Source organism: Neodiprion fabricii, chromosome 3 (genome assembly GCF_021155785.1).
Source record: "Neodiprion fabricii isolate iyNeoFabr1 chromosome 3, iyNeoFabr1.1, whole genome shotgun sequence".
NCBI classification, from domain to species: domain Eukaryota; kingdom Metazoa; phylum Arthropoda; class Insecta; order Hymenoptera; family Diprionidae; genus Neodiprion; species Neodiprion fabricii.
Window position 1 is genome coordinate 6,954,245 of NC_060241.1, and position 24,057 is coordinate 6,978,301.

Genomic DNA, 24,057 nt, shown 5'->3' on the forward strand with positions numbered 1-24,057 from the left:
TCGTCCCACATATGCGTGTATATTCGACTGAGAACAGTGCATTTCGTTTCACTGAAGTATCTACCTATTCGGAACGAAATATTTCAGACATGTTTCACTTGAAACATGTTATATTTTATTGAAACATTTCAGAAATGTGTCAGAATTATGTCCATGTCGGCAAAATATAACCCATCGATATTTCTCAAGCTACAAATGCAGACAAACACATATATTTGACACATTGTTGACATGTTGCAGAAACATTTCTGATACATTCATGCCATGTGGGTAGTTAGTATGGAAAATAAATAAAAAAAAGTATTTTTAGGTTATTGTAACTCGTCTTTGGTCCCGAATGTCCATTAAAATGCCTATTCAAAGTCTGCTGTGATACTTCGCATTGTCATATTCGCACATCCTAACCTAAACTACGCTCTACTGTCGCTTCCAAAACCTTTTTAGTTTCTTCTGTATCGTTTCTACCGAATCAGTAATGAAATTTCGTAATAATAAGTTGACTGATTGTTAAAAAAAAATCAAATTTGTCGGCACACTACATTAAATGGATAATGTATTATGAGATTATAGTTTTGAATGAAGTTTCTCAAAATAATAAAAATGTTGGGTGGCATCTTAAATGTGTCTAAAATATTTCAGAAATATTGGACACCGCATATTTGGATCGTCATTTGTTTAAAATATTTTTGAAATAACGAAACTGTTTCGTTTAAAATAACATATTTCTGAAATTTTTTCGAAATATTCGAAACGTTACGTTGCAGTTGATACGTTTCTGATATGTTTCTGAAATTCTCGTGACGTTATATTCCACCTGAAATATTTCAGAAATATGTTTATCAGATCGAAAATATTATATTGCTCTTGAAATTTTTATGAAATGTTTTTATGATATCGAAAACGTTGTATTGCACTCGGAATATTTCTGAAACGTACCAAAAGTTCCGGGAATGTGATATTGCATTTAAAATATTTTTTTAACGTTTCTAAAATATTCAAAATATTGCATTGCATTTGAAATATTTCTGAAAAGTTCATGAAATATTGAAAACTTCATATTGCAATTGACATATTTTAGATACGCCTCAGAACTGTTCCAGAAATTATGTAATGGATATGAAATTTCGTAACATTTCTAAAATACTTCTGATATATTTTGTAGCGTGTGGCTACGTATTAAAGTAAAAATCTTCTGACCCAAAGAAGTGTAATAACTGCACGATTCGAGTTGTATTAATTAACTGTTTTTAATTTCTCATTAATCGTAAACTCTTCTTTATATTAGTAGGCATTAGTTCATTTTGTTTAATGTTCAATTAGCTGGAATATAAGCATCTCATTCAACAGGTTCGTTTCATTTCAACAATTCTTATGTATAGCAGACATTTGGTTTGTGAAAGTAAATATTCAGAAAAATAAAAACCACAAACTTGCCTATTGAGATAAATTTATTATACTGACGTGAACCTGAAATGAATCTGAAAATAACTTTATTCTATTGTTAGATGAAGCAAATTATAGGTTCCAATTACCTACGCGAATCAATCGATTGGATTTACTCATTTTCGTGTATTTATACTTTGAGTTCACTTGAAAATATCATATATCCTAATATTTATTCCCTCATGCTAAAACCAATTAGGTTGTATCCGTCAAATTTATTCTTGACAGCGTTTCGATTCGTACGATTTCATCATGAACCTCACAGTGAGCGATGATCGCGATTTTCAAGCACGTTTGAATAACCGGTGGGTGCAATTTTTATGCAAAAATATTCTGTTTAAATCAAATATACTCAGCATATTTGAATACCTGTTTTGCGCAAAGAATGCCTGCGTGAATTCTAGCCACTAAAATCGTCGAGAAGATGAGAGAGGGATAGAAAGAAGATAAACGAGATGGAATGAGTCGACTGAAGCAAACTGCGTGAAACTACGTGGACAGGATTACATTATCAGGTAGGTTTTTCCTTACATCATATTGCAGACATGTTTGCGAGCAACAAGAAGGACGAATCAAAAACATCGACCGTACCGTTGCGAGAGAGGAAAAGTATGAAGAAATATCATGGAGTGGGAATAGCATTTGCATAACGTTAACTCACCAGAAACGGTTTCCTTATTCACTTTTAACTGCGACATCAGTCAGCCAGGTGAAAGAAAGAGAAAGAGAATCTTGTCACACCCCTGGGGCAGACCTTCAATTACGCTTTCAGAATTTCATGATGAAACTGTACGAAGCACTTCTCGTAAATCTTGCGCAGCGTACTTGATAATTTATTTGCTTCTCATTTTCAAGGATGATTCTAATTTTTTTTACTGCATTGTTTGGATTGAGCTTGGAAAAGCGGCAGTTGCTTATAACTGTGGAAATCTGTTACATATCGATTTTTGAAAAAAATAATTATCGCGATAATACTCAAGATAATACATGTGACTGTAAAGTAATTCAACAATTCGTTAAACGTACACAAAGCCTTGATAATGGGTATGCAACACTTTAGGGGTGGCTGCTTGTTGCGTATATTCGGCGTGACACGAATTGTCACGAGAATTGTGAACTTGAACAATAAAGCGTTCACAACGAATCACGTTCACAATGGAATTATATCGATCATATTCCATTGTACAACACGCTAAATGATGTAGAATTTTATTGAAATTCTTTCCTATTATCCTAGGTACGCTTATATTCTATCCAGCCATATTCTACGTATATACCATATGAGTTTAGGTATAAATTCACTTGCGCAATGTATACATATACACGTATATACATGAAATTTCGCTGGAGGCGGTGAGCTCGAGTGATCGAAGTGGTTGACCATGCAATTGACAATGGGAAGCCAAAGCGGTAGCGCGTGTTCCGATTAATTTGAATAATGTTCTGCTGCGTAGCGAGTCGGTGATGTGAGAAACATGCAACATTCTGTCCTTAACCGGTACAGTGCACAAGTATGGTGGCATTGCTGTGGTTAAACTGAGACTGTGAAGGGAAGAATTTTACCTAGATACAAAGTTCACCGGAAGGTGAACGCTTGTTTCCAAGCTCCGACAATTCGTGCGTGCGTTGCATGCTCAATTGTTGCCCATGTCATGCTTCACTTTTGCAGGGTTCACGGTCGATGAATTTGCTACTTCAATTTTGTTTCAACAAGCACCGATTTACTCATTCTGACTCACTTGATTCATTGCCACGCTAGATTAGGCTGGATTGGGTTGTGTAACACTCATTTGTGCTGTTTGCAACGGTTACTCTCACCTCTCGAGACTTGTCAAATTTGGTTGTGAATCATGTGTATCACAGTGTTACATCCAGAATGTAATTTGTTGAGTGTCAAGAACAGATTTTAAACAAAAATTGGAGCAGTTCACGTGGCAATTGACTGGAAATATTGGATTCGAACTTTATTAAAGTCATCTCTTCGCAACGAAAAATTCAAACTATGATTATCTCTAATGAACTTTTTGGAAAATGCAGTCAGCATTTAAATCTGATATTCTTTGTTGGCCTACGCTTGTTGAAGAATAGTCGTTTTCAAAAATTTTATCAATTAATCGTCACAAAACCTGACCCACGTAAGTTATTTCCTACCGATCATTAAACAGACCTGACAGACATCGGAACATCGTAAGTCATCTCGTATTATTGCACGTTACAAAGTTTGTGAGATTACAATTTTTTGGGTGAAAAATGGTTCGGTGAATAAATGTCTGTTTAAAGTCAGCAGATATTCATCAGATTAAACTAAGAATAGGTTAGCGAGCGTAAGAAGGTTGGTGGCGTTACGATTAGTAATTGGAATTCACGCATCTCAGTGAAGAAGGTATAATATTCTGGTCATTGAATAATGAACTAACAAAATATTCGCTATTAAATTAGCTTGTAAAGGTTCATCAATGAAACTGATAATACAACGCGTACTGACTACAGTTAAAAAAAAAAAATAAATAATTGCAAATGTATATGACGATCAATTCGTTACAATTCATTGGATTTGAACTTTTGAAGCATGAAATATTTTGGCTGAATTCGAAACCCTCCAGTTTGGCAGTTGCTAGTCATTGGCCAGTGGTGACTTTGACCTGCAAATGAATCTTAGATTTAATAATTTTCTACTTATTCCGACAACCAATATTCATTTCCAGAAATTCTGATGAATGAAAAATCTCAATGTAAACCAAAACTTTGTGGAATGAGAATGTGTCCAAAAACTGCGAATCATGAAATTTATTGACATATAGGTTCCAATCAGCTAAAAAGCCAAACTCCTGGTTGTAGGCTTTAGTTTCTCTTATAACGTAAAATTAATAATCTTCTTACTAGTCGGTGGTAATTCACACTGTTGAGCTGTTTGAGGAGATGTTATCTCATGCAATGCTCGTTAGTGACCATTATTCTGAACCAAAGTTCGTAACGCATGGAAGAAAAAGTACGAACCAACGAATTATAACAAACCATTTTAGCATAAGCTCCAGGATACGTTCAGATGAAGGTTTTCAGATTGTTGTATGAACCCTTCATACCATTCGAGAGCGGGAATGTAACGACGTGCTCAGTGCAATTAAAATTTTTTCGACTACGATTTGGGCTGTTTCCGCGGTTTGATACGCCGATTCTTTCGTTTCATGAGTGTACGATCTTACTTCGAGGCATACCTTGAGGTGACTCCATCGATAAATGCTAGTTCGTAGCAGAAACAGACTTATGCCCGAATGATTAAATAAACATTGCGTATGGTTTCTTCTTTACCGATGACTGGTAACCTTGCGCTGAAGCGGATATCTTACCTATAGCTGACCAGATTATCGAAAAAGTACACCGTTTATAGCTACCGACACTTAATAACCAGCCGGTAAAGCCAACCGAGTCTTATTACCGACGGCGGAAAAAAAATTGACTGATATTGAAAGACGTGGCATACAATTCCGTATGTACCTGTTTATACTATAATACATTGCATTCATATCGGTTAGAAAATGCATTAGTAGATGCTCTTCGAAACTAAAAATGATATTTAATCGACATAACATTAGTAACCAGCCTTTGATAATGACTCATTTGATTTAAATGAAATGCTTTTTTCTCGGGATGATAGAAACCAATATAATTAATTCACTTGTAACTTAGACTATCAGTAATTACGTATAAATCAAAATTAGTAGGTATCAACACTGAAATTCACGCACAGTGACGTGAAAATTGTAAATCCAAATAAACCATGGATAAGTGTATTAGCAATGAATTATTTTAATTAATTATTTATTCTCAGATTGTCGATAGATACTTGGCAATGAGATTATATTCAAATGTCGATTATCAATCACCCATACTACTATTTCCTTGATTTGTTCAAGCTAAGAAATAGATTTTATTCGTAGAAATTATGTTTCCTCCATAAAAAAAATCTATTATACTGATTATTGGTACCGGAAATGACTATGTCTGAGCAGAACAGGAAATAGAAAAACAAAATTTACAATTTTTGAGCCCAAACTCTCAATAAATGATGAGTGCTGAGTACTTAACATTTCAGTATAATAATCAGGAATTTATCATCATTACGTGTTTGCAAATGAGTTTTGTGTCTCTTTATTTGACATTCTATTTTTCCGCAACCAATACGAAACTCGGTGCCTTTTCTCCATTTTAGTCACATAATAGTAGAGCTGATAAAAAGTTCACCTTTAACTCGCCAGAATTTAAGTTAACGATATCTTTGAATCAAACTAAAACTAGAACGTTAAATGTAAAAAGTTAGTATGTCACTTGGCCAAAGACTGCAGGTATTTGTCGTACTAATTCTGCCCTACATAATAACCGCGGCCGCTTTAAATGTCGCTTGATAAGACGTTACTTTTAAAAATAAGAGAAATTGTACTCTAATGACACTGTCCAGACTACCAGCAACTCGAGATTTGAATTCGTCTTCTAGAAGCGACGTCGTTTCATCAAATAAGTACCGCGTCGAGTTACTCCAATCAAATGCACTCAGTCACTTTCACTTTGTCACATGAACAAGACAGAATTCGATTGTTTAATCTCGGAATTGGGTAGCTACGTTCTCTTCCACATCGTCACTGGTCTCTTCGGGCGAAGAGGGAACCTCACAACCTCTGAATCTGACTGCAGCAGTTCCAGCTTCTCCTGGATTACTCTCGTGACAAATGACGTCGATTATGGCGTACGTGTCGTCGCCCCTGGGAGCAAGTTACGCAGCATGACTCCCGGAGTGGCACGGATACGCTGCACATGTGGCTGTACTTGTCGCATGTCGTTGAGTCCAGAGTGTCTCTACAACCTGGAAGAGATTTCACGTTTTTCTTCACGTACGAGACAACGGTAAATCACTGAATCTATTCCAGTAGTTGAGTTATACATTAGTATACATATTGACCACAGATTATCATCAAAAGCTGTGGATATGCGTTGAAACAAGTTGTTTCCACGAATCATTTCATGAGAGAATGATTTGAATCCAACACAGCAAACGTCACGACTCTTTCAAAAAAATAGAAGTCAATGTAGATTTCTGAGTGGCACAATAACGCTGGAACATTTAGAAATCTTTGATGGTAGTAATTGCTTGAAATAGGTATCGATGTATGATTTAAATAACTCAGATAATGGCTCAATATATCTAGACAACTCACTGTGAACTGGTGAGTCACACTGTCTCCTCATGTTACACCTTCGAATGCCCAGTGGACGTCGCGCCGGATTGCAATCCTTGGCCAACGAGTTCGTTATTCTGTCGCGACATTCAACGTTACGTCTTTTGACGCCGGTCTTGGAGGCGCAAGTAGCATTGCAGGATTTCCATTTTCCTGAAATGCAAATGTCTGGGATGAGTAATCGGAATTACGATCGGGTCACGTTACACCGCACTATCAACGCTTAAATTGAGTTCTGGCAAAAGGGTGAAGGCAGTTTAGACTGGAGCGGTACCACCCAATTTGGAGAACAGTTATCTTACCAGTGACCCATTTCCCGATCCGACAATCCTCCACTGAAACCGGCTTCGCTAAGGGGTCGCAACCTCCAGAAGCAGGACAGGACACTTCCCGTGTACGTTTTCCATACTGACAGAGGCTCCACTCCGAGACGGTCCACTTCGCCTTAGCGTCGTACATCGAGCTGTCCTTGTTTCCGTCCACGACGTTGTCGAACTCCAAGATCTCCGGTTTCTCAGTAGTTAGACTGCTGATCACAGTTATACCGTAGTTCTCGTTCGACGTTACGTTGTAGAAGGCGTTCTCTTTGCTGCCCGCGTAAACTATCAGCGGGATCTCCGAGGTCGCCTCACACGTCGGGAGCGCCGGACATGCATCGTGTTCCTCGGGACGGATCTCTCCGTTACAATCGCCATCGGGCAGCGCAAGATCTGAACTCTCTTCGCCCTCGCCAGATGACACACACATCACCGACCTTTTGCGTACTCCAATTCCGCATGTCACTGTGCACATCTGCCACGGCCCGACCCACCATCTACGAGAAAAGTGGCATATCTTTGTTCAAAAATCAATGGATCATGGGATATATAATTTACGATAGTCGAGAACGCGTGAATGTTGTTACCTGGCAGGGCATGGTTTTTGGTTGCATTCCTTTGTGACCGGATCAGGCTTGATTCTAACTTTGCAGAAGTGCTCCTCAACGACACCACTCTTGCTTTCGTGACAGAATGCTTTGGAAATTTGAAAACCGCCTCCACAAGTCACCGTACATAACGACCAGTCCGAAAATACCCAGGAATATTCTGGGGCACGGTCCGGCTCGGCTTTTGGAACCGTATATTCATAACGTAGGCCAAAGTTGCGGTAATGACCTCTGCAAATTAACTAAAATAATAGGACCACGTTATTGGAAAGGAGAAGTACAGAACAGGAGCTGGAAATGGAAACGGTGATGAAGATAGGTTCTGGAAAATACAAGGTATGAGCTGTTCAAGCAACAAGGAAAACCAATTCAAGCTACGCAAGACGTATTCAGACATTCAAGAAGGCCAGATATTGTGCATTTCGATCAATGAAAATTCGGCTTCGAAATATGCAAGTATATGATACAAGACATTGGGAATTAAATAGCGGGCCACAAGTTCATATTTTCCACCGATAGTTTAATTTAGATACCGTCTTGAGTATAAACCAGAAACCAGTGACATTTTCTTTTTATATTCAAACTTACGTAGACAACGATATCTTCTTTGATTGGTCCGGGAATCCGCACCTTCTCGCGCTCACGGTCCCGTTCGTAGAGAGCCGGAGTCCCCGCAACTTCGTATTCGCCAGCTAGGGTGATCTGCCTATGCAAAGGAACCTAAGCATCAGACTTTTAATCTTGAAACTCCAGGTTCGCGTCTTTTGCACAACAAATTACACACCGCTTCCCGTTGAGAAAGTATTTTTCCGACTTGGGTACACCAATGCCGATGTAGTTCCTGTTGTTTCCAATCTCCTCGAGATTTATGTTCCTTGATCCGGCCGGAATGACGACCACTTCGTTATATCCGGGACCTTCGTTCTTGTCGTACTGCCCTGTGGTTGTCTTACACTGCGTTCCGTCACCATGACACACCCCGCAGCGATCCTCCGTTGCATCTGATTCAACGACCCAATCACATCCAACCTTCTGAAAATTGTATCATTACTAAGACTCCACTTTTACCTCACCAGCATCAAATTATTTCCATCAATCGGTAGTCTAACTGTCATAATTCGACCAAACTTGTTCGTTCTTCGGCTTCTGACAATCGTTACCTTGCATATACCAGCAATGCACATATCTCTTGTTCCTACATTACATGGAGTTCCATCTAGCGCAGATTCACCCCAAGGCACGATGACGCTCTCATCGGTATCAGTACAGTACAGTTCACATGGTTCACCTGCAATTCGACGATACATGAGTATATTGTTGCGTGAAGAAAAATCTGCACGCATTTAATATTTCAGTACGAAATATACTTACTCTGATCAAAGTATGGCAGCCAAGTGTAATTTTTCCCTTTGTAAGGCTTGTCATTGTAAGCAGAACACTGGACACTTCTAAAGCTCGGTGCTCCTTCGAGACAAGGTTCTGTGTTGCAAATCTTGTATCGACGCCTCTCACCCACGCAAAATTTACCGCCGTGAGCTGGCTCCGGGTGATCGCACTTTCTTTCCATGATTGATACACCTGCTCCACATGTTCTGGAACATGGTTCCCACTTACCCCATTCTCCCCAGCCACCATCAATTGCACTGGGCATGTTCACGATCGGTACGCACTCCTGATTTTGACACCACTGAAAAATTGAACACAGACAGTGAGGTAGAATCTCTTTAGATGTGACGTCACGGCAAGAAATATTTAAATAATAAAATCCAAGCACGGGCAATATTAACCATGTGTCTTCCGCAGTTTGTCCCCGGTGCTGCGGGATGAAGCATTGATGTACAGATTCCGTCCACAACGCACCACAGCTTGGAGCAGATCTGAAATTGAAGAATCGGAATCGAAATACGCGCTCAGGTTGTACATTCACTATTCGAATTCGGGACAACGCACCTCTTGTAAAGGGGAACACACAGCTGCTTCGCGCACACCAAACTGGAGTCTGCATTGATGTTCTGCGTTATACATAGCACCTGGAGGGAGCTCAGGATATGAGTAGTCGTTATCAGCTGGCTCGTCTTCGAGACACTGTCCTTTTCCTTGACTGAGATGGTATTTGACGTTATGACTAAGAGCTCACTGAAGTAAGGATGGTTGATGTAGTATCAGAACTTACTCTAAGAAGTTGGTGATGTCTCTCCTGGAACACCTCGACCAAGCCACACCCACTGTGTCCACTTCAAATGATGGCGTCATCACGTGTAAGGTGTTCCCGTCCCTCCTGCTACAACCTATCTTCTCTGTGTCATGGTACATTCCGAAACTAAAGAGGAGAATGGGAATTCAGGGTAGAATAAATTCGTACATCATCAAGAAGAACAGAAAAATCAAACACAAAAAAGTTTTACTCACTTGTGCCCCAACTCGTGAGTGATCGTGTGTGCCAGGGTGATACCGTTATCTTCATTAACACTGCAGCTTCTGTCTGGCTGACACATACCGGCAACGTGAGCAACACCTAACGTACTGCAAGGAGTGCTAGCCCTCGAACAAATGTCTTCTCTGGTCACAAGGATGGCGACGTCATGGTGGTTAGGGTGCGAATCATCGCCGGGATTCAGCATCTGTTGCCACTTACAGAAGTTGTAGAGGGTCTTATCCGCGTTGACGGTGACGTTTAATCCTTGCTAAAGTTTTACATAAGAAAAGCAAATTAAATTGTGAGCCACTTTAAGGTAAGGTGTTGAAAAATAAGATGAAAACCCGAAAATCAGGCACTGGCCGATGTAATCTCATTTCACAGTTGGTAGGCAGAACAAGAAAAATGTTGGAAACTAAGAAGATACACGGCTTCTATTATCGATTGATTTGGAGAGGAGTGTATATCGAGTTTTTTTTTTCTCTCTTAGCCAAAAACTGATTTTGAAAGATTAATATTTTTTCTTATCTCTACAACTCCAATTCTTCTGCCAATTCCGCAAACGTCAAGAAAAATATTTGAAGTCCATCGAAAACTTTATCCAGAGGCAATCACGACAATCTTTGATTAAAAAATTGAAACAAAATACATCTGACTTCAAACGGGTCAATTAAAATTATTTCAACATCTTACGTTTATCAGCTTATCACTATTCCTTGAGATAAGGAAGACTTAGCAAAATAAAGAAGACACGATATAATACCTAAAATGGTACTATAATCACGGATATTATGAAAAGTAATCAATAACATGACGGAAAAGGTGGCTCAGTTGACAAAGGAGGCCTCATCAACGCGATTCCGTCGTTTTTCATTCGAAGGTTGAATAAATGTTTACCTCGCCATCATCCTCTTCCATCAGGATAATCCTAACGACCACGACGTTAATGAAATTCCCGATAGTCGGGTCGAGGTAAAGGGATGAAACCATGTTCATGATCGTCAGCAAATACGTCTCGACATCTCCGTCCTGATGAAAGGCCATCATCGAGGTATCCGCGACAACCAAAGCTTCGACGTGTCGCGCTCGGCTTACGGACCTCTTGAAACGATGCCACTTCTTTGAGGGGTGGTGCTTTCGCCGTCCTCGACCCTGAACTTGAACCAGGCCAGGCTGCGTTTGCCATTCCAATCGTGTTACCGTCAGTCGTCTTGGCTCTGCAAAGATCGAGGGTGAATATTTGAATTAATCAGAGGTTTGTCGGTCGATTCCTCTTAGAACAGTTTTTAACTTATGGGACGTAAGATCGAAGCTTCTTTGCTAAAACATGTTTATTACGGCCTGATGAGTGGAAATCGAGGTGATAGGAGAGCCAGGGATAATTGGTACACAGACCTTCATACTTTTTGACCACCTTGTGATTCTATAGTACGATGTATAAACAAATTTTACGTTCTTCAGATACTTAGATTTTCCAGAAAAGTAACAGTTTTTCATGTCTTCTTTTCACAACTGTTCCAATTGTTTGCAATTGGTAACTTACTGCAACAATGCGTCAAGTAGGCAAGTTTTCAGTGTTTAATGAAAACGTGCTATTGTAAAAGCTGGTACTAATCCTTTCAATCACAGATGAGGTCATTAAAGGCCTCAGAAAAATTTAGAGTCACAGCTACATGCATGATATTCAAATATCCGGTAATAAAAGTGAGGAAGAAACAGATTGTTAAAGAGTTTGCCAACTATAAGCTCCCGCAGCTCCAGCACTTTTTTTAATGGCTTCATCTGTAATCCACCAGCTTTTCTGGCAAGAAGATTCTTCTGGTGTGATTTATTTTCAATTGGATAAAAATAGACTTTGTATTTAGTTGCGATAGCACGTTAATGTCTGGCCACTTTCCAGACTATATAGTCGAACTCGTTACACGAACGTGTCTCGGACCTTTGTAATCGAGATATCACAGGCGCCAGGATAATTTTCGGTACGTCAACTTGGCAACAAGAGTATACAACCACTTCCACACTATGGCGGTCCGCTATTTACACAATGGATGGGGTAGTGATTGAGATTCATTTTCAATTTTTCGAACACTCGGCACGTTCAATAGCGCTGGTACATTCCGGTTAATAATAACAGAGCTCAGTCGCTGGAAGTGTTCGGTATTGGAAATCGGAATAAATTATAGCCGGCGCTTGAGAATCGGATATATAGACGAACAATTCATTACCTGGCCACTCTCTGTCTATTACAAAGTCTAGCTAGCTAACTTAAATGGAGTAGAGTTACGAGTTTCTCATTCCAGTCACTTTATTCTTATACATTTATTGTGACTGCGCAATAACAAAGAGATGCAATAGCGTAACGCAAGATGCCAGATAAGCTATGGTGCGAGAAACATTAGACTGTTATTGATGTTTAATTTGAACTTTGCCATTTATTTATTCATAAGTAACTCGCTTGTGATAATTATTGGTCTTTGTGATTGACGGTATAATTTATTGTTCTCATACATATATTGCTTCTACAGGAAAAACTTTTGTTGTTTACAGACTGACATTAAAACTCAATCGTTCAGTTTACATTTTTCTCCAGAATTTACTTTTATAAATAAAATTCAACTCCATCAATTTCGGTTCTCTTTTTACAAAATTAATTGTAATATTAATATGTTGCCGGAATTTTTTCAACAGACTGTACCAGCATTACAGCTGATTCAGCGTTAAGAAAAATGATGTTTGCGAGAGTAAAACAACCTGAAAGGTTACGGAAAGAAGAATCTCGTAGCCAGAATGGGTCCGATCTCTTTTATTTTTGATCTGGTACTAAATTTAATAGCCATTAGGTAAAGGGACATAATGAAGTGCACCGCTAAATTTAACCGACGAATGGCAAATTATAACGAGGTATTCAACATAGGATAGTATTAATCACGCCTCGAGCAACAACGAGGGTGAATATAGGGATTCTGTTGAAGTCAAGTTATATATTTTACGCGCCTTCCACCGACTATAAATCGTTGGCTAGAAATTGCGCTATTGGAGCCTCCTTCTGGCGTTGTCTGGTCCCCCAAATCTGCCTGCGTCTGATTTATGCAGATTGAGGGATGGCGCCGTTCACAATTAACATTTGATTTGTAGAAAGGCTCAATGTCGACCTTAAAATCATACCGACACTGGTCATTTCTGAATGAATCTTTTCCATAACAGAATCCAAGATCTAAAGTACAATCAATTATAGGTTCAATCAATCTCCTTAAAAATCTAAAAAAAAAAGTCAAACAATTCGACTTTGCGAAGAATTATAATCCAACAATCTGACAGTTTACAAATATTTTCAACTGTCTCAAAACTGTAATATCACAAACATCATGTACTGTCATAATAATCCACTCTACAAGCTGATAATTTGACGTGTAATTAGCCAAGTTGGCCGAACAAGAGAATAGACACAATTATATGTACTGCATTTATAAAGATTTGACTAAGCAGATATATAATTAGCATGGCTCTTAGTGCCAAGAAACAAAGTTGAACCTCATTTGGATGACCATTTTCATCTGGTACGTTTAAAAATTAGTGACGCAAAATTTGCGCGTAAAGCTAAACGAAGAATTAAGGATAAATAAAAAGCTCTCGAAAATTGAAATCATTCTGAATTTGAAAAACATCGTTAATTCAGCGATTCGTAATTCTGACCCATCGGAAATTCCACCGATAAAGAGTTTGCGTTCTCTGAACCGATAAGGTTCAACGTGCCAGTAAAAAGGAATTTCAATTACTCGAGACTTCGTCCGACGGCCTGAAATTGCCGAAGGAATTTAAACAAGCGGATCACATTGCCTGCATAATCTCGAGTTGTCTTCGGCCGAAGCAGGTTCGAGACTGTAAGATCAGCTCGTTGTTTTTTGCACAGTGTTCAACGAGATGTACGAAGAGTGTGACGGTTGTTAATCCGGCTCGGAGACGACGTCTTTGTACCATCTCGTCCGAAGAGAGCGGCCGGCTGATTGCTATTGACTAACAAGAAATCCCGGACTAGCCGATCGGAGAATGGTCGGGGAGAGAAAGAGTGAGAGAGAAAGATAGAAAGAAGAAGAGAAGGGAACCTGGGGAGCCGGTAGCGTCCAGGGGAAAGGAGGGAGCAATTACCGAGGCGTCTATTAGGTCTCACCGCGGGTGCCGCAGTTCTTTTCGTGTTTCTTCTTCCTTTTCTTCCTTCGCCTCTGACCGGCTTTGGCGCCGACCTCCGAGGAGGCGGGGGCGGGATTTGAGCGTCGAAAGACGAGGTGAGGGCGACCCGACGCCGCCGTCGACGTCGTCGCGTGGGCCGAAGCCTCCCAACCTCCGGAGCCAACGGCGACTGGTTCCATCCAGAACTCCCCGTGGTCCCCGCGGAGTACGCCGGTCTGAAACACAACACCAGGGTTAGTCTCTTGTTACGCTCGGTGTGTTGCAAACGCGTCGACCGATCGGACCCTGATCGACCTGCCAGCCAGGCACCGCTTCGCAACTCGTATAGATGGATAGAATTACCTCGGCAACTGAGAAACTTTTTTCTTCAAATTCAACGACGTTTAACTTCGGCTTATGACGAAGATTTTTGTAACTTGTACGCAACGTAACTCGTGCACTTGTCGTGCATGGTTTCGTAAGGCGCTTGCCAAATGTCAAGAATCGATTTTTGTATTTATTGTGACATTTCAGCTCAAGTATAGAAAAGGTAGCTTCAAAGATTAGGCCTTGAAGGAAGATAGGCATTTATTACACCGATAAATTAGTCTTTTGCGGTATTAGAAACATATCGAAACCAGGATATATCCTGCATATACCGATTTAATCATGATTTACAAGTTTTATACGAGTTTAGAGCTGTGTTGGGATTTCATTAGCAATGAATTTCCTCGTAATGTCTCATTGTCGGCTCAAGAATGTAATTGACAATATAAATTCAATTAGGGTTCGCTGCATCGTTAAGTCGTACTATGAATGAAAGGTAAACTGGTGCAACACAGCATCGTTGTTGAAAGATTTCATTTGCACGCTTCGTTCATCAAGAATTTCTTCTCGTTACGGCTTCACATATATTACACAAGCATTATCCTCCCACAGATATCCTCACTAATCGCTATTCCTTTCTCGTAAACGCAATTAGCCTCGCGTACTATTGTTATCAACTGGCGAAGATAACGATTATGTAGGCACATAAGGCAGGTATTTTCATGTGAGCAAGTAACATTTAAAGAGATGATGAATAATATGCATTTTAAATCTGACGTCTCCGTTTACAAAGAAGAATTGTAGGATCACCAGTAGAGTGCATGTGACAGTCTCACCTTTACTGACCTGTTTATTTGTTTAGAATTTAAGACTTTAGGCAATAGTTAAGAGATATTTTAAAATGCTACGTCGAGGTAACGAAAATTGAACGATATGTCGCAGCGTTATTGTCTTGCAATATTTTCACCAGGAATTTTGTGATGTAGATCTCTCAAATTCGAAACACTGAACGAACCAGCATTACACACATTCTAGAATTCATAAATTTCAGTCGACAAAATTTCAATCAATTTAATCACAATGTTTAAGTTTCGATGTTTTTCCGGAATACGAGGCCCGACGAAGTTGAACTAGGATTGTTGTAAACAACCCTAATAGGGCCTGTTTAGGGTTTCCGAAGCTTGCCTAACTTTCAGAGTGTGAGGGTCACTAATTGCAAAGCCCACCTACAAGGGCTGGATGAAAGATCTTCTGGGACACGCACCCTAACAAGGACCTGACATACGGAACGTCACGTGTCCGATCAGGCCCTTATTTATACGCATCACTCGGACCGTCAATTAGGGGACTTTTCTAGCCTTGTTAGAATTTCCGCATAGGTAAGTAGACCCGAATAGCTCCTGGCCACCTCCATGAAATTTGTTCTTAAGTAATCATACTCTAAATCCCTTCAACTGCCCATTATACGACTGAAACCCAACTCACAGCAAGTTTTGGATCAGTGGTTCTTACGGTACTTGGTATACTCGTACTTTATCGATAAAAAATTCAGTTTCACGTAGATGAAAGCCCTTCTGTACCACTTGTATCCATAACACCAGATCGCTAGTGGTACCAAAATCACCGAAACCGGTAAATCTATCGAAAGTTGATAATTTCGTTGCGAAATGGTGTTTTTTTTTTTTTTTTCTTTTCTTTTTTTATTCATATTCCGCCGGGTCGACGTAACGAACTTGAACTTCGAGTCAGCCGTCCACTTATTCGTGGCTTCAGGGTCTTGGAAGAAAAGCGAGAGCCGACCGATTCGGTCCGGTGATTTTGTTCGTCGGTCTGCGAGAGATGAGATTCAGCGTCGCGTATCCCCCGCATAGTTCCGGGAACAATGGGATAAAAATATATCTGAAAGGCAATGTTGCTCGCTATTTCGACCGAATGCCGTCTCGGCGACTAGCTGCGGTCACTTTAGCCGCCGCCTTGACCGTCTTAGCGTCAACCGTGAAAAGTCTCTCGGCGCCAGCGTTACAAAGCGTCGAGAAACGATTGCGGGTGGCGGACGGGACGAGAAAAGGAGAAAGAGGGCCCGCGGCCACGGATAAAAAGGGGCCTGACTCAGCACGGCTTGGGCCCCAAGTTCCGCTTCTTTCTTTTGGCTCACCGCAGACGTGACGCCCTTTGATCGCCTCTATAAGGAGAGATTTTCTTGCTGCGTAAGACGGTCCGATCGCTGCGGATCGATATTTTCGCCCGTGTCGATCACTCGACGTTGATCCAATCGTCTGGATCGATTTCACGATTTCCGCTCCGCCGATCGGATGAGATATATTTTCACGAGATTGATGGTCGACTTCGTTACTCGGGATTCCCGTTACACTAAAAAAATTTCATTCGTCATCGTAGTTGAAAAATCTGTTCTTTACATTTTTCAGTTCAATATGAACTCAACATCAGATTATCGCGGTAGTTGCAAAGAAACATGATAGCGGTGATCGTAATGGAGAAGAACAACAATGTACATAAGAGATTTTTTGATTATAACTGCAAAATTCATTTTCACCTTGGGCCAGGAATTACATATATTTATGTTATGGTGAAAAATGAGAATAATTAAAGACCGTACAGTAATGTCAACTAGAAATAGTAGCGATGCTCACCCTTTGAAAAAAAAAATAAAATAAAATTCAAAACCTAACGCAACGTTTGAAAAATTTACGTAAACCTTCCTATCAAATGTAATTGCTGAGATTTACATTTGGGAAGCAGAAAAACCATCACGGAGTACATCAAACTTTTTTTTATTTACAATTTGATAAATTGAAATGTCCAATCGTCTTTCCACGTGAATTATGAAGCGACCAACGGATCTTGGTATAACTGGATATTCACTGCTGGATACTTTGACAATTTCAATTCCAACGCCACCGCGGGTATTAATAATCAAGTGTTGCAGATCGAAATGAGAAAAGTTACAGAGTCTGCATCCTGCACGCGTGACGGTGTTTCATTTGTATATTTCATCGCGTATTTTTTCAACGTAGTCGTTTGATTTTTACCTTATTTATTTATTTATTTATTTATTTATTTATTTTTCTTACGCGTTCCACGCAAGAAGCATTACGCTCCATTACACCCAGTGTCCATGCATCATGTTGGCATATCCTTGGCGGACCGAGCGTATCGCGTCGATTGGCCACCTACATGACACAGGTAGGTACATACATATATTCATGCGTCGTGTATAACATATTCCGAATGAACAGATCGGAAACGTTGTAACTCCGCCATAAGAGATCCGAGGATCCAGAGAAGTCTGGTTTCGTCAGGCTTGCGGTAAGAACTCCATCATTCGTTCTTACCGATAAAGTTGAGTAATTATTCTTACTGGCATCCGCCGTATGAATTATTATAGCAAATCCTTGTTGCTCGGTTTATGAGGTGTGGGATGGGCGGTTTTAGCTGCACCAGGTTCACGCCCATGTTGGCATGTGGGTTAACGCCTAACGTGATTACGCTCACATTGCACCGCGCACATGTTCAAGTGCACTGCAGTGCGCCTCGAGCTGCAGAGGTGGGTGAATTATCACGCGAAAAAGGGCGAGCTTACACTCCGAAGGGGAGAAAATTACGCGGACTTTAAATATGGCGCATCGATTCCCCGTTAACCGTGGAGAAGATGTACATGGGGGTACATGGACAAGGTGGCGACAATTTTTCTCAAATAAAACTCCCTCACTTTTCCCCCTGAAAATAATTCAAAATTCTCTGATCTATTTCCACCAAAGGAATATTGACCTTTTGGAATCGCAAACCACTTTGGATAGCAGTCACTTTAAAATCGAATGAAATCAGTTGAAATCATTTCAGTCGCTTGTCACCCGGTTTGCGAGTAAATACCTCCTCCATTTCCACTAAATTTAGGTAATATTGGGTGACTTTTACGACCAAAAGCTCCAGAAATTGTGCAATTTTTACACACAAATTTGGATTCAAAGACACATAGCATTGCTTCGTTTCACAAGAATAATCAGAAATTCAACAATTTTATTTCCGAAGGTTAGCTTGGCTGAATTTACGATGCATAGTTGAAGATTGAAAACAACTTATAAAAAAAGTAAGTTTTTCGCGATGGTCCATCATAAACTCCATCCCTAACTTTTTCCTGATTTATTTCGATACGCAAAATTACCCGACTATTCCCGGTTTTTCCGGTCTGTCTCCACCCCGATATAGAGTCGCAGGGATGAAATATTGAGGGGATCCTGCGAATTTTTGAAGTTTTTTTTTTTATTTTTATTCCTGTTGCGATTAAAAGAAAGTAGAGAGATCCAGAGAAGAGAAAAAACTCATCGGGGAGCTGTACGGGGCCTTTGCACCTGGTAAAAGCCAATCAAGCCGTCACGGTAGGCCTGGCAGAGATTTAATTGAAAAGTTAATTGCGAACATGATCAATTTCGTTATTATACCGCGCGCGCTTATATCGGTTACGTAGAATATTCACTTTAATCACCGAGCATGCTAGGTAATTGGAATAATTGGCGGTAATGAATATCCCACGACAAGGGGCTTCCTTTCCAAATTTATTACGTATGCATTTTTTCGCAATTTTTTTTTTTTACTCCCAAATATGTTCGAACGTCAATTTTTGTTTTTCTAGATTCATGGCAGAAATTTTACATCAGTCTCTGTATTTCGGGAATAAAATTTAACTCAGTTTTAAGGTTTGCAAAGGCTTTCGAAGGATTTTATAACAAATTAGAGCGAAATCAACAAACTATAAAAATTATTCCGAATATCGTTTGTAGTTTGAATATTGGATTGTCTTCTTCCATTTTTTCGTGATTCGTTTTATATTTTTCGAACTCAATGAAACCTTTATCGTCTATTTCAGAGACGATTTTCTCAGTTTTTCTCATAACTTCGAGTAGCGAAAGAAATTTAATAATCGCATTACTTCGCTTGATTTTTAATTAGAATCAACGATTTTCGCATTGTATTTTTTAATTCTCTTTTGCTTCTCTTTCATCTCTTCAACGATACGATATTTCATCCCTCGCGTCACGTGGAAGCTACTGCTATTATTACATTCCGTTTGGTTGCAGAATTCATTCAAGAAAATTCTTTCAATTTATCTAACCAATTAATTAGTAAAAATTGTTAAATCGCAGCAATTTGTTCTTCAACGTTATAATAACCTGACATAATACATCCGTGCGTAATAAATATCCACTTTGCAACCGTGTGACAAAATCATTAATTGCAACTGAGTGCTCTTTTTCCATAAACTCATTCAAGGGTTAACAAGTGAACTCGTAAAACGCAAAAACGACTGATCTTAGAAGGTTGGGAATCACTTAGCAATGCTGCAAATACCTTGCTACGGGTTCGACGAACTGTTTCGAGGATAGAGCAGTATCGTATAAAGGCAACAACCATCGGGGATTATCATTCACGAAGGGAAGTTATCAAAGGCTGGAATCAGCGGGGGTTAATTGGTTGGGTTAATAGGGAAGGCCAAAAACTAGAGACCGAGACAGTGTATTAATAGCCTGACGGCCAGAGGGTAGATTCGTGGCAATTTTGGTCAGACGAACCCGGCCGGGATTTAGATTTCCAACGAGATATCAGCGAATCTACGCAGAGGAGATGGTAGATTTTTTTGTACGACTTGCTTCACCTGACGACGTAAAATCGAGCCTTATTAAAGGAAGAAGTAAACTCACCGCAAGTCAATAATTACCGACATCCTGTCCCGGAGTTGCAGAGGATCCGCACCGCAGTACGATTAACACGCGCATAATAAATTGTTTGTAACATCAATAATGCTAATGCGCGTTCCGCGTTACGTTTTAATGGCGTCGAGGGTTCCGGTATAAACTGCATGATCAAGGATAATGCGGCAGCTCTCCACGTACTGGACATATTAATTCGATTAAAATGTCGTTGAAGGATCTCTTGACGCACTCTCGAGTCGAGATGTAACTGATAGAACTCGATTCCCCTGGAATTGAGGACGCTATCAATTATATTGCTGTATCAATTTACATATCAATGTTCGATCCGCGCCTCATGCAACCAACAGCGGCCACTTGGCGAGCCACTATTTGCAGATAATGTCCGCACAACCGGAGACCGTTTCACTATTATAAACCTCTCTCGGCAGTTGACAGCCGTTTTGCTAAAATAGATACGATTATCGGAATATCGTTTAACACCGTTTGCTTTTGGACTATCGTAATTAGTTTTCTTTGGCAATTGTTCAGACTCGTTTCAAAGATGACTGGGCTGGCATTGGACCCATTTAGATTTTTCTACGTGATCAAAATCTCGTCTAGGCTTTGGAAAATCTAACATCATTCAAATCCACGGTCTCAAAAAGAGAAATAATTTTCACTCGCGAAATGTACAGATAATTAGCCAATTTGTAAATAGTTCAAAATATGCAAACATTGGAAGTGCTGCAGCAACAAGAGCTCAACAAATAATCGATGTTGCAGAAAGTGAAACCCTGCAGTCAAATAAAAATAGGGAATTTTAAGAATTTTGCAAAATTGGGTTTGTTTATTTTGAGTTTGACATATGGAATTATCGCATTTTTAATTTCTCGATTGAACATTCGAGCAAGTACAGTTCTCAATTTTTATTCATTTTCACTTGAATCAGTTGAAATTTTAGGTGACAAAAATAATATAGTTTCGATTTTCGCAATTCTGCGTATCAGTCTTGACATTTCTTAGCGAAGAAAATAAAATCTGAAATTTTGATCACCCGATTGTCAGAAATTTCATTTCACACGTCTTGTCATACTGATTTTACGATACTCGTTCGATTATTTTTGATACATTATTATTCGAATCATCATTCCCCGCGTTGCATGATCCTTTTTAATTCCACTCCCACCCTTCGTTCTAAACAATTCTGTATCGAATACTGATTAAAGAACGGTATAAATCGTGAGTGAAACGGTGCCTCATCGGGGTCCGATATGAGCTTGCTGCTCGCACAACGCAGCGGCGTTTAAAGGCGATAAATAAACCGGCGTCAAAAGTGCCGTTCAAGAAATAATTATCCATAAAATATATCATGACGCCCGCATCCGCGCCGGTATCCCATAAATCTTGAAATAACCGCACTGTATCCGGCGCGGGCGGGGGTATGCATGATGCGTCTAAGATATAAGTGCCGAACCTCCAGGCGTTGGGGTACGTTAGAATTTTCAGGTGGTTTTATAACGTACTAGACAAATAAGCTCCGCATCTTAAGAGGATGCGATAATCCGCCCTTACCGACCGAGTGAAACGTTACTCGTTCTGACTATTTCATCGTGTGAAAATGTTACAAATTACGCCATTCTACTTCACAATGATGAGCAAGAATATGAAAGAAGTCTTTTTTCGTGTGAGAATAACGCTAGACTTTTATTTCTACTATTAGTCGTAAGCCAATTACATGGTTGCATTCGATGGCTTTACTATTACGTGAAATAAATGTTTTTTTTTTCATATTTATGGTTGACATCGCATATAAATTGAACGAGGTTCGACTTTTTCCGTTCAACTATAAGACATTTTAAGAGGTTTCTACAGTCCTTCTTTACCCAGGGAGTAAAGCGGCCATCCTCTTGGGAGTATGCTTACATAGTCAGCTTTTACTTACTGAGCAAAATATCACTTATTGCGTACATTTATCAGAGCAAATCGACTATTGTAAAGCAATACAATAATGTTGAAAAACTTTTTGAAAATGTGTTCTCATATTTATTACTCGTATTAATTTTCTTAAGGGGTACATTATCTGATCTTACTTTTGCCTAAAATAGTCACGTGTTGATTGTATTTCTGTTGGACATAGCTTTAAGATTGTGCCGAATGCGACCATTTTGGTACAATCATGCATGGTCTATGAAAATAGCCCAAGTAAATGATATTTTACTCAGTCGATAAAGACCGACTACAACATGCAACGAACGCTCTGGACCCGTGAAATATTACCGGAGTAATGTATGAAATTTAGGTTTAAAATTTATACGTGAAGTGACGCATTACGGGAGGGGTTAGGAGGCGTTTATATCCATGGAAAAATAGGTCACGACTACCCCTCCAGGTTGATCGTAAATAAAATCTGCGTGCAGCAGATCATCTTCCCAAGAATTATCTCCTTTTGTTTTTCTTTTTATCCGTGATATACTATAACAATACATTTTCATGCGCCTGTGTATAAAAAAAATAATAATAACAATATCAACCCCCAATGCGGAGATTTTTTCTTCTCTTCTCATATTTTGTTGCTTCATTTTACTTTGTTTCGTTTCGGCTTATTAATTTCGACTCTGGGATATACACCGGATACAAACGTTTTACGACACAGTGTCCTCGCTGTCAAATGTTTTTCGTTTTCTTTTCCATTTTAACGTTTCGCAAAAAACCGATGGATTGTGATAAGTGCATATTATTTTATTCGAATTGTGTACAATGTGTTTCAGACGGAGGAAATTCTTTTTTAAACAAATTCGAAAACAAGCATGCCCGCGGGGTCTCAATTTTTACATTGGTTACTGTTGAGGCTATTTTGAACTTTCGCTCAACAATCGTTGCAGAATAATTACGGTATGTTGAGGTTTATAAATTGGAGACACTCATTTATGCATTGCACGAAAACTGCAGTCAGGAAGTTTTGTCGAGCGTCGTTACAAGTTTTAATTGGATATTTTATTTTATGGTCCATATTAATGTTCCTCATCATTTTCAGGTTTTCTATTCAAAACGTGAAGTGCGGAAGAAATATGGAAAAAATCTGCAAATCAAGACAAAATTTCTTCCCTGTATTATTAATGATTGTCATGCAGTGTATTCGGCTGAGTTCGCTTCACTTTCGTATCTCCGTAAAGCAGAATATTTTACGAGTAATCAAAAGTTCGGAATGGAACATCGTCGCAAGATTGTGAACATATTCCACAGTAGGCAGCCGGAGTTAATAACTGGATACCACTAAGTGACTGTAATGAAAAAAAATGATAACGAGTATGCACTCGATTTTCTGAGACTGCTGCTGAACCTTTTCAGAACTGTATTTTTCGGTTGCGGTAAAAATGAAAACCGGTAAAGACTGTACGGTGGCCACAACTGGGAATCCCCCTCGATGCTCGGTCGGTAAGTTTTGCAACTTTCCGAACCTGTCATACAACCTGTACTAGATTTTCTGGTACTGTTCCCGAACGAGTTCAGAACTGCATTTTTTGACTGTGGTAAGAAACTGGAAACCGGTAAATACTATACGGCGAGTCCAATTTGAAATTTCTTTCGATGCTCAGTCAGTAAGTTTTTTAACTTTGCAAATCTGTCATAGAATCTGTACGAGAGATTTACCGGAACTTTTCCAGAATTACGTTTTTCAGTTGTCGTGACAAACGTGAACCGGTTAAAACTGTACAGTGACCACGATTGGTAACACTTCTCGCGATGCTCAGTCGGTAAGTTTTGTAACTTCGCGAACATCTGTTATATTTGAGGAATGCGTTTCATTGAGCGAACAGGAGTCTGCACTCTGCCTAACGT

At 39.6% G+C, this 24,057-nt stretch overlaps 1 protein-coding gene across 1 annotated transcript in view; it reads right to left on the bottom strand.

Annotated features, from left to right (window-relative positions):
- Positions 1-3,662: 3,662 nt before the first annotated feature.
- LOC124177752 (A disintegrin and metalloproteinase with thrombospondin motifs 7) overlaps positions 3,663-24,057 on the bottom strand; it is a 56,168-nt gene continuing 35,773 nt past the window's right edge. Inside the window, exons 4-17 of the mRNA XM_046560521.1 lie at positions 14,184-14,418; positions 10,913-11,232; positions 10,009-10,283; positions 9,773-9,919; positions 9,550-9,700; positions 9,387-9,476; positions 8,971-9,286; positions 8,760-8,887; positions 8,384-8,631; positions 8,188-8,305; positions 7,579-7,841; positions 6,977-7,488; positions 6,654-6,827; positions 3,663-6,301 (exon numbers count right to left, since the gene is read on the bottom strand). Coding sequence (XP_046416477.1) covers positions 6,153-6,301; positions 6,654-6,827; positions 6,977-7,488; positions 7,579-7,841; positions 8,188-8,305; positions 8,384-8,631; positions 8,760-8,887; positions 8,971-9,286; positions 9,387-9,476; positions 9,550-9,700; positions 9,773-9,919; positions 10,009-10,283; positions 10,913-11,232; positions 14,184-14,418 — 3,126 coding nt within the window. The 3' untranslated portion in view covers positions 3,663-6,152. The remainder of the gene's footprint in view (positions 6,302-6,653; positions 6,828-6,976; positions 7,489-7,578; positions 7,842-8,187; positions 8,306-8,383; positions 8,632-8,759; positions 8,888-8,970; positions 9,287-9,386; positions 9,477-9,549; positions 9,701-9,772; positions 9,920-10,008; positions 10,284-10,912; positions 11,233-14,183; positions 14,419-24,057) is intronic.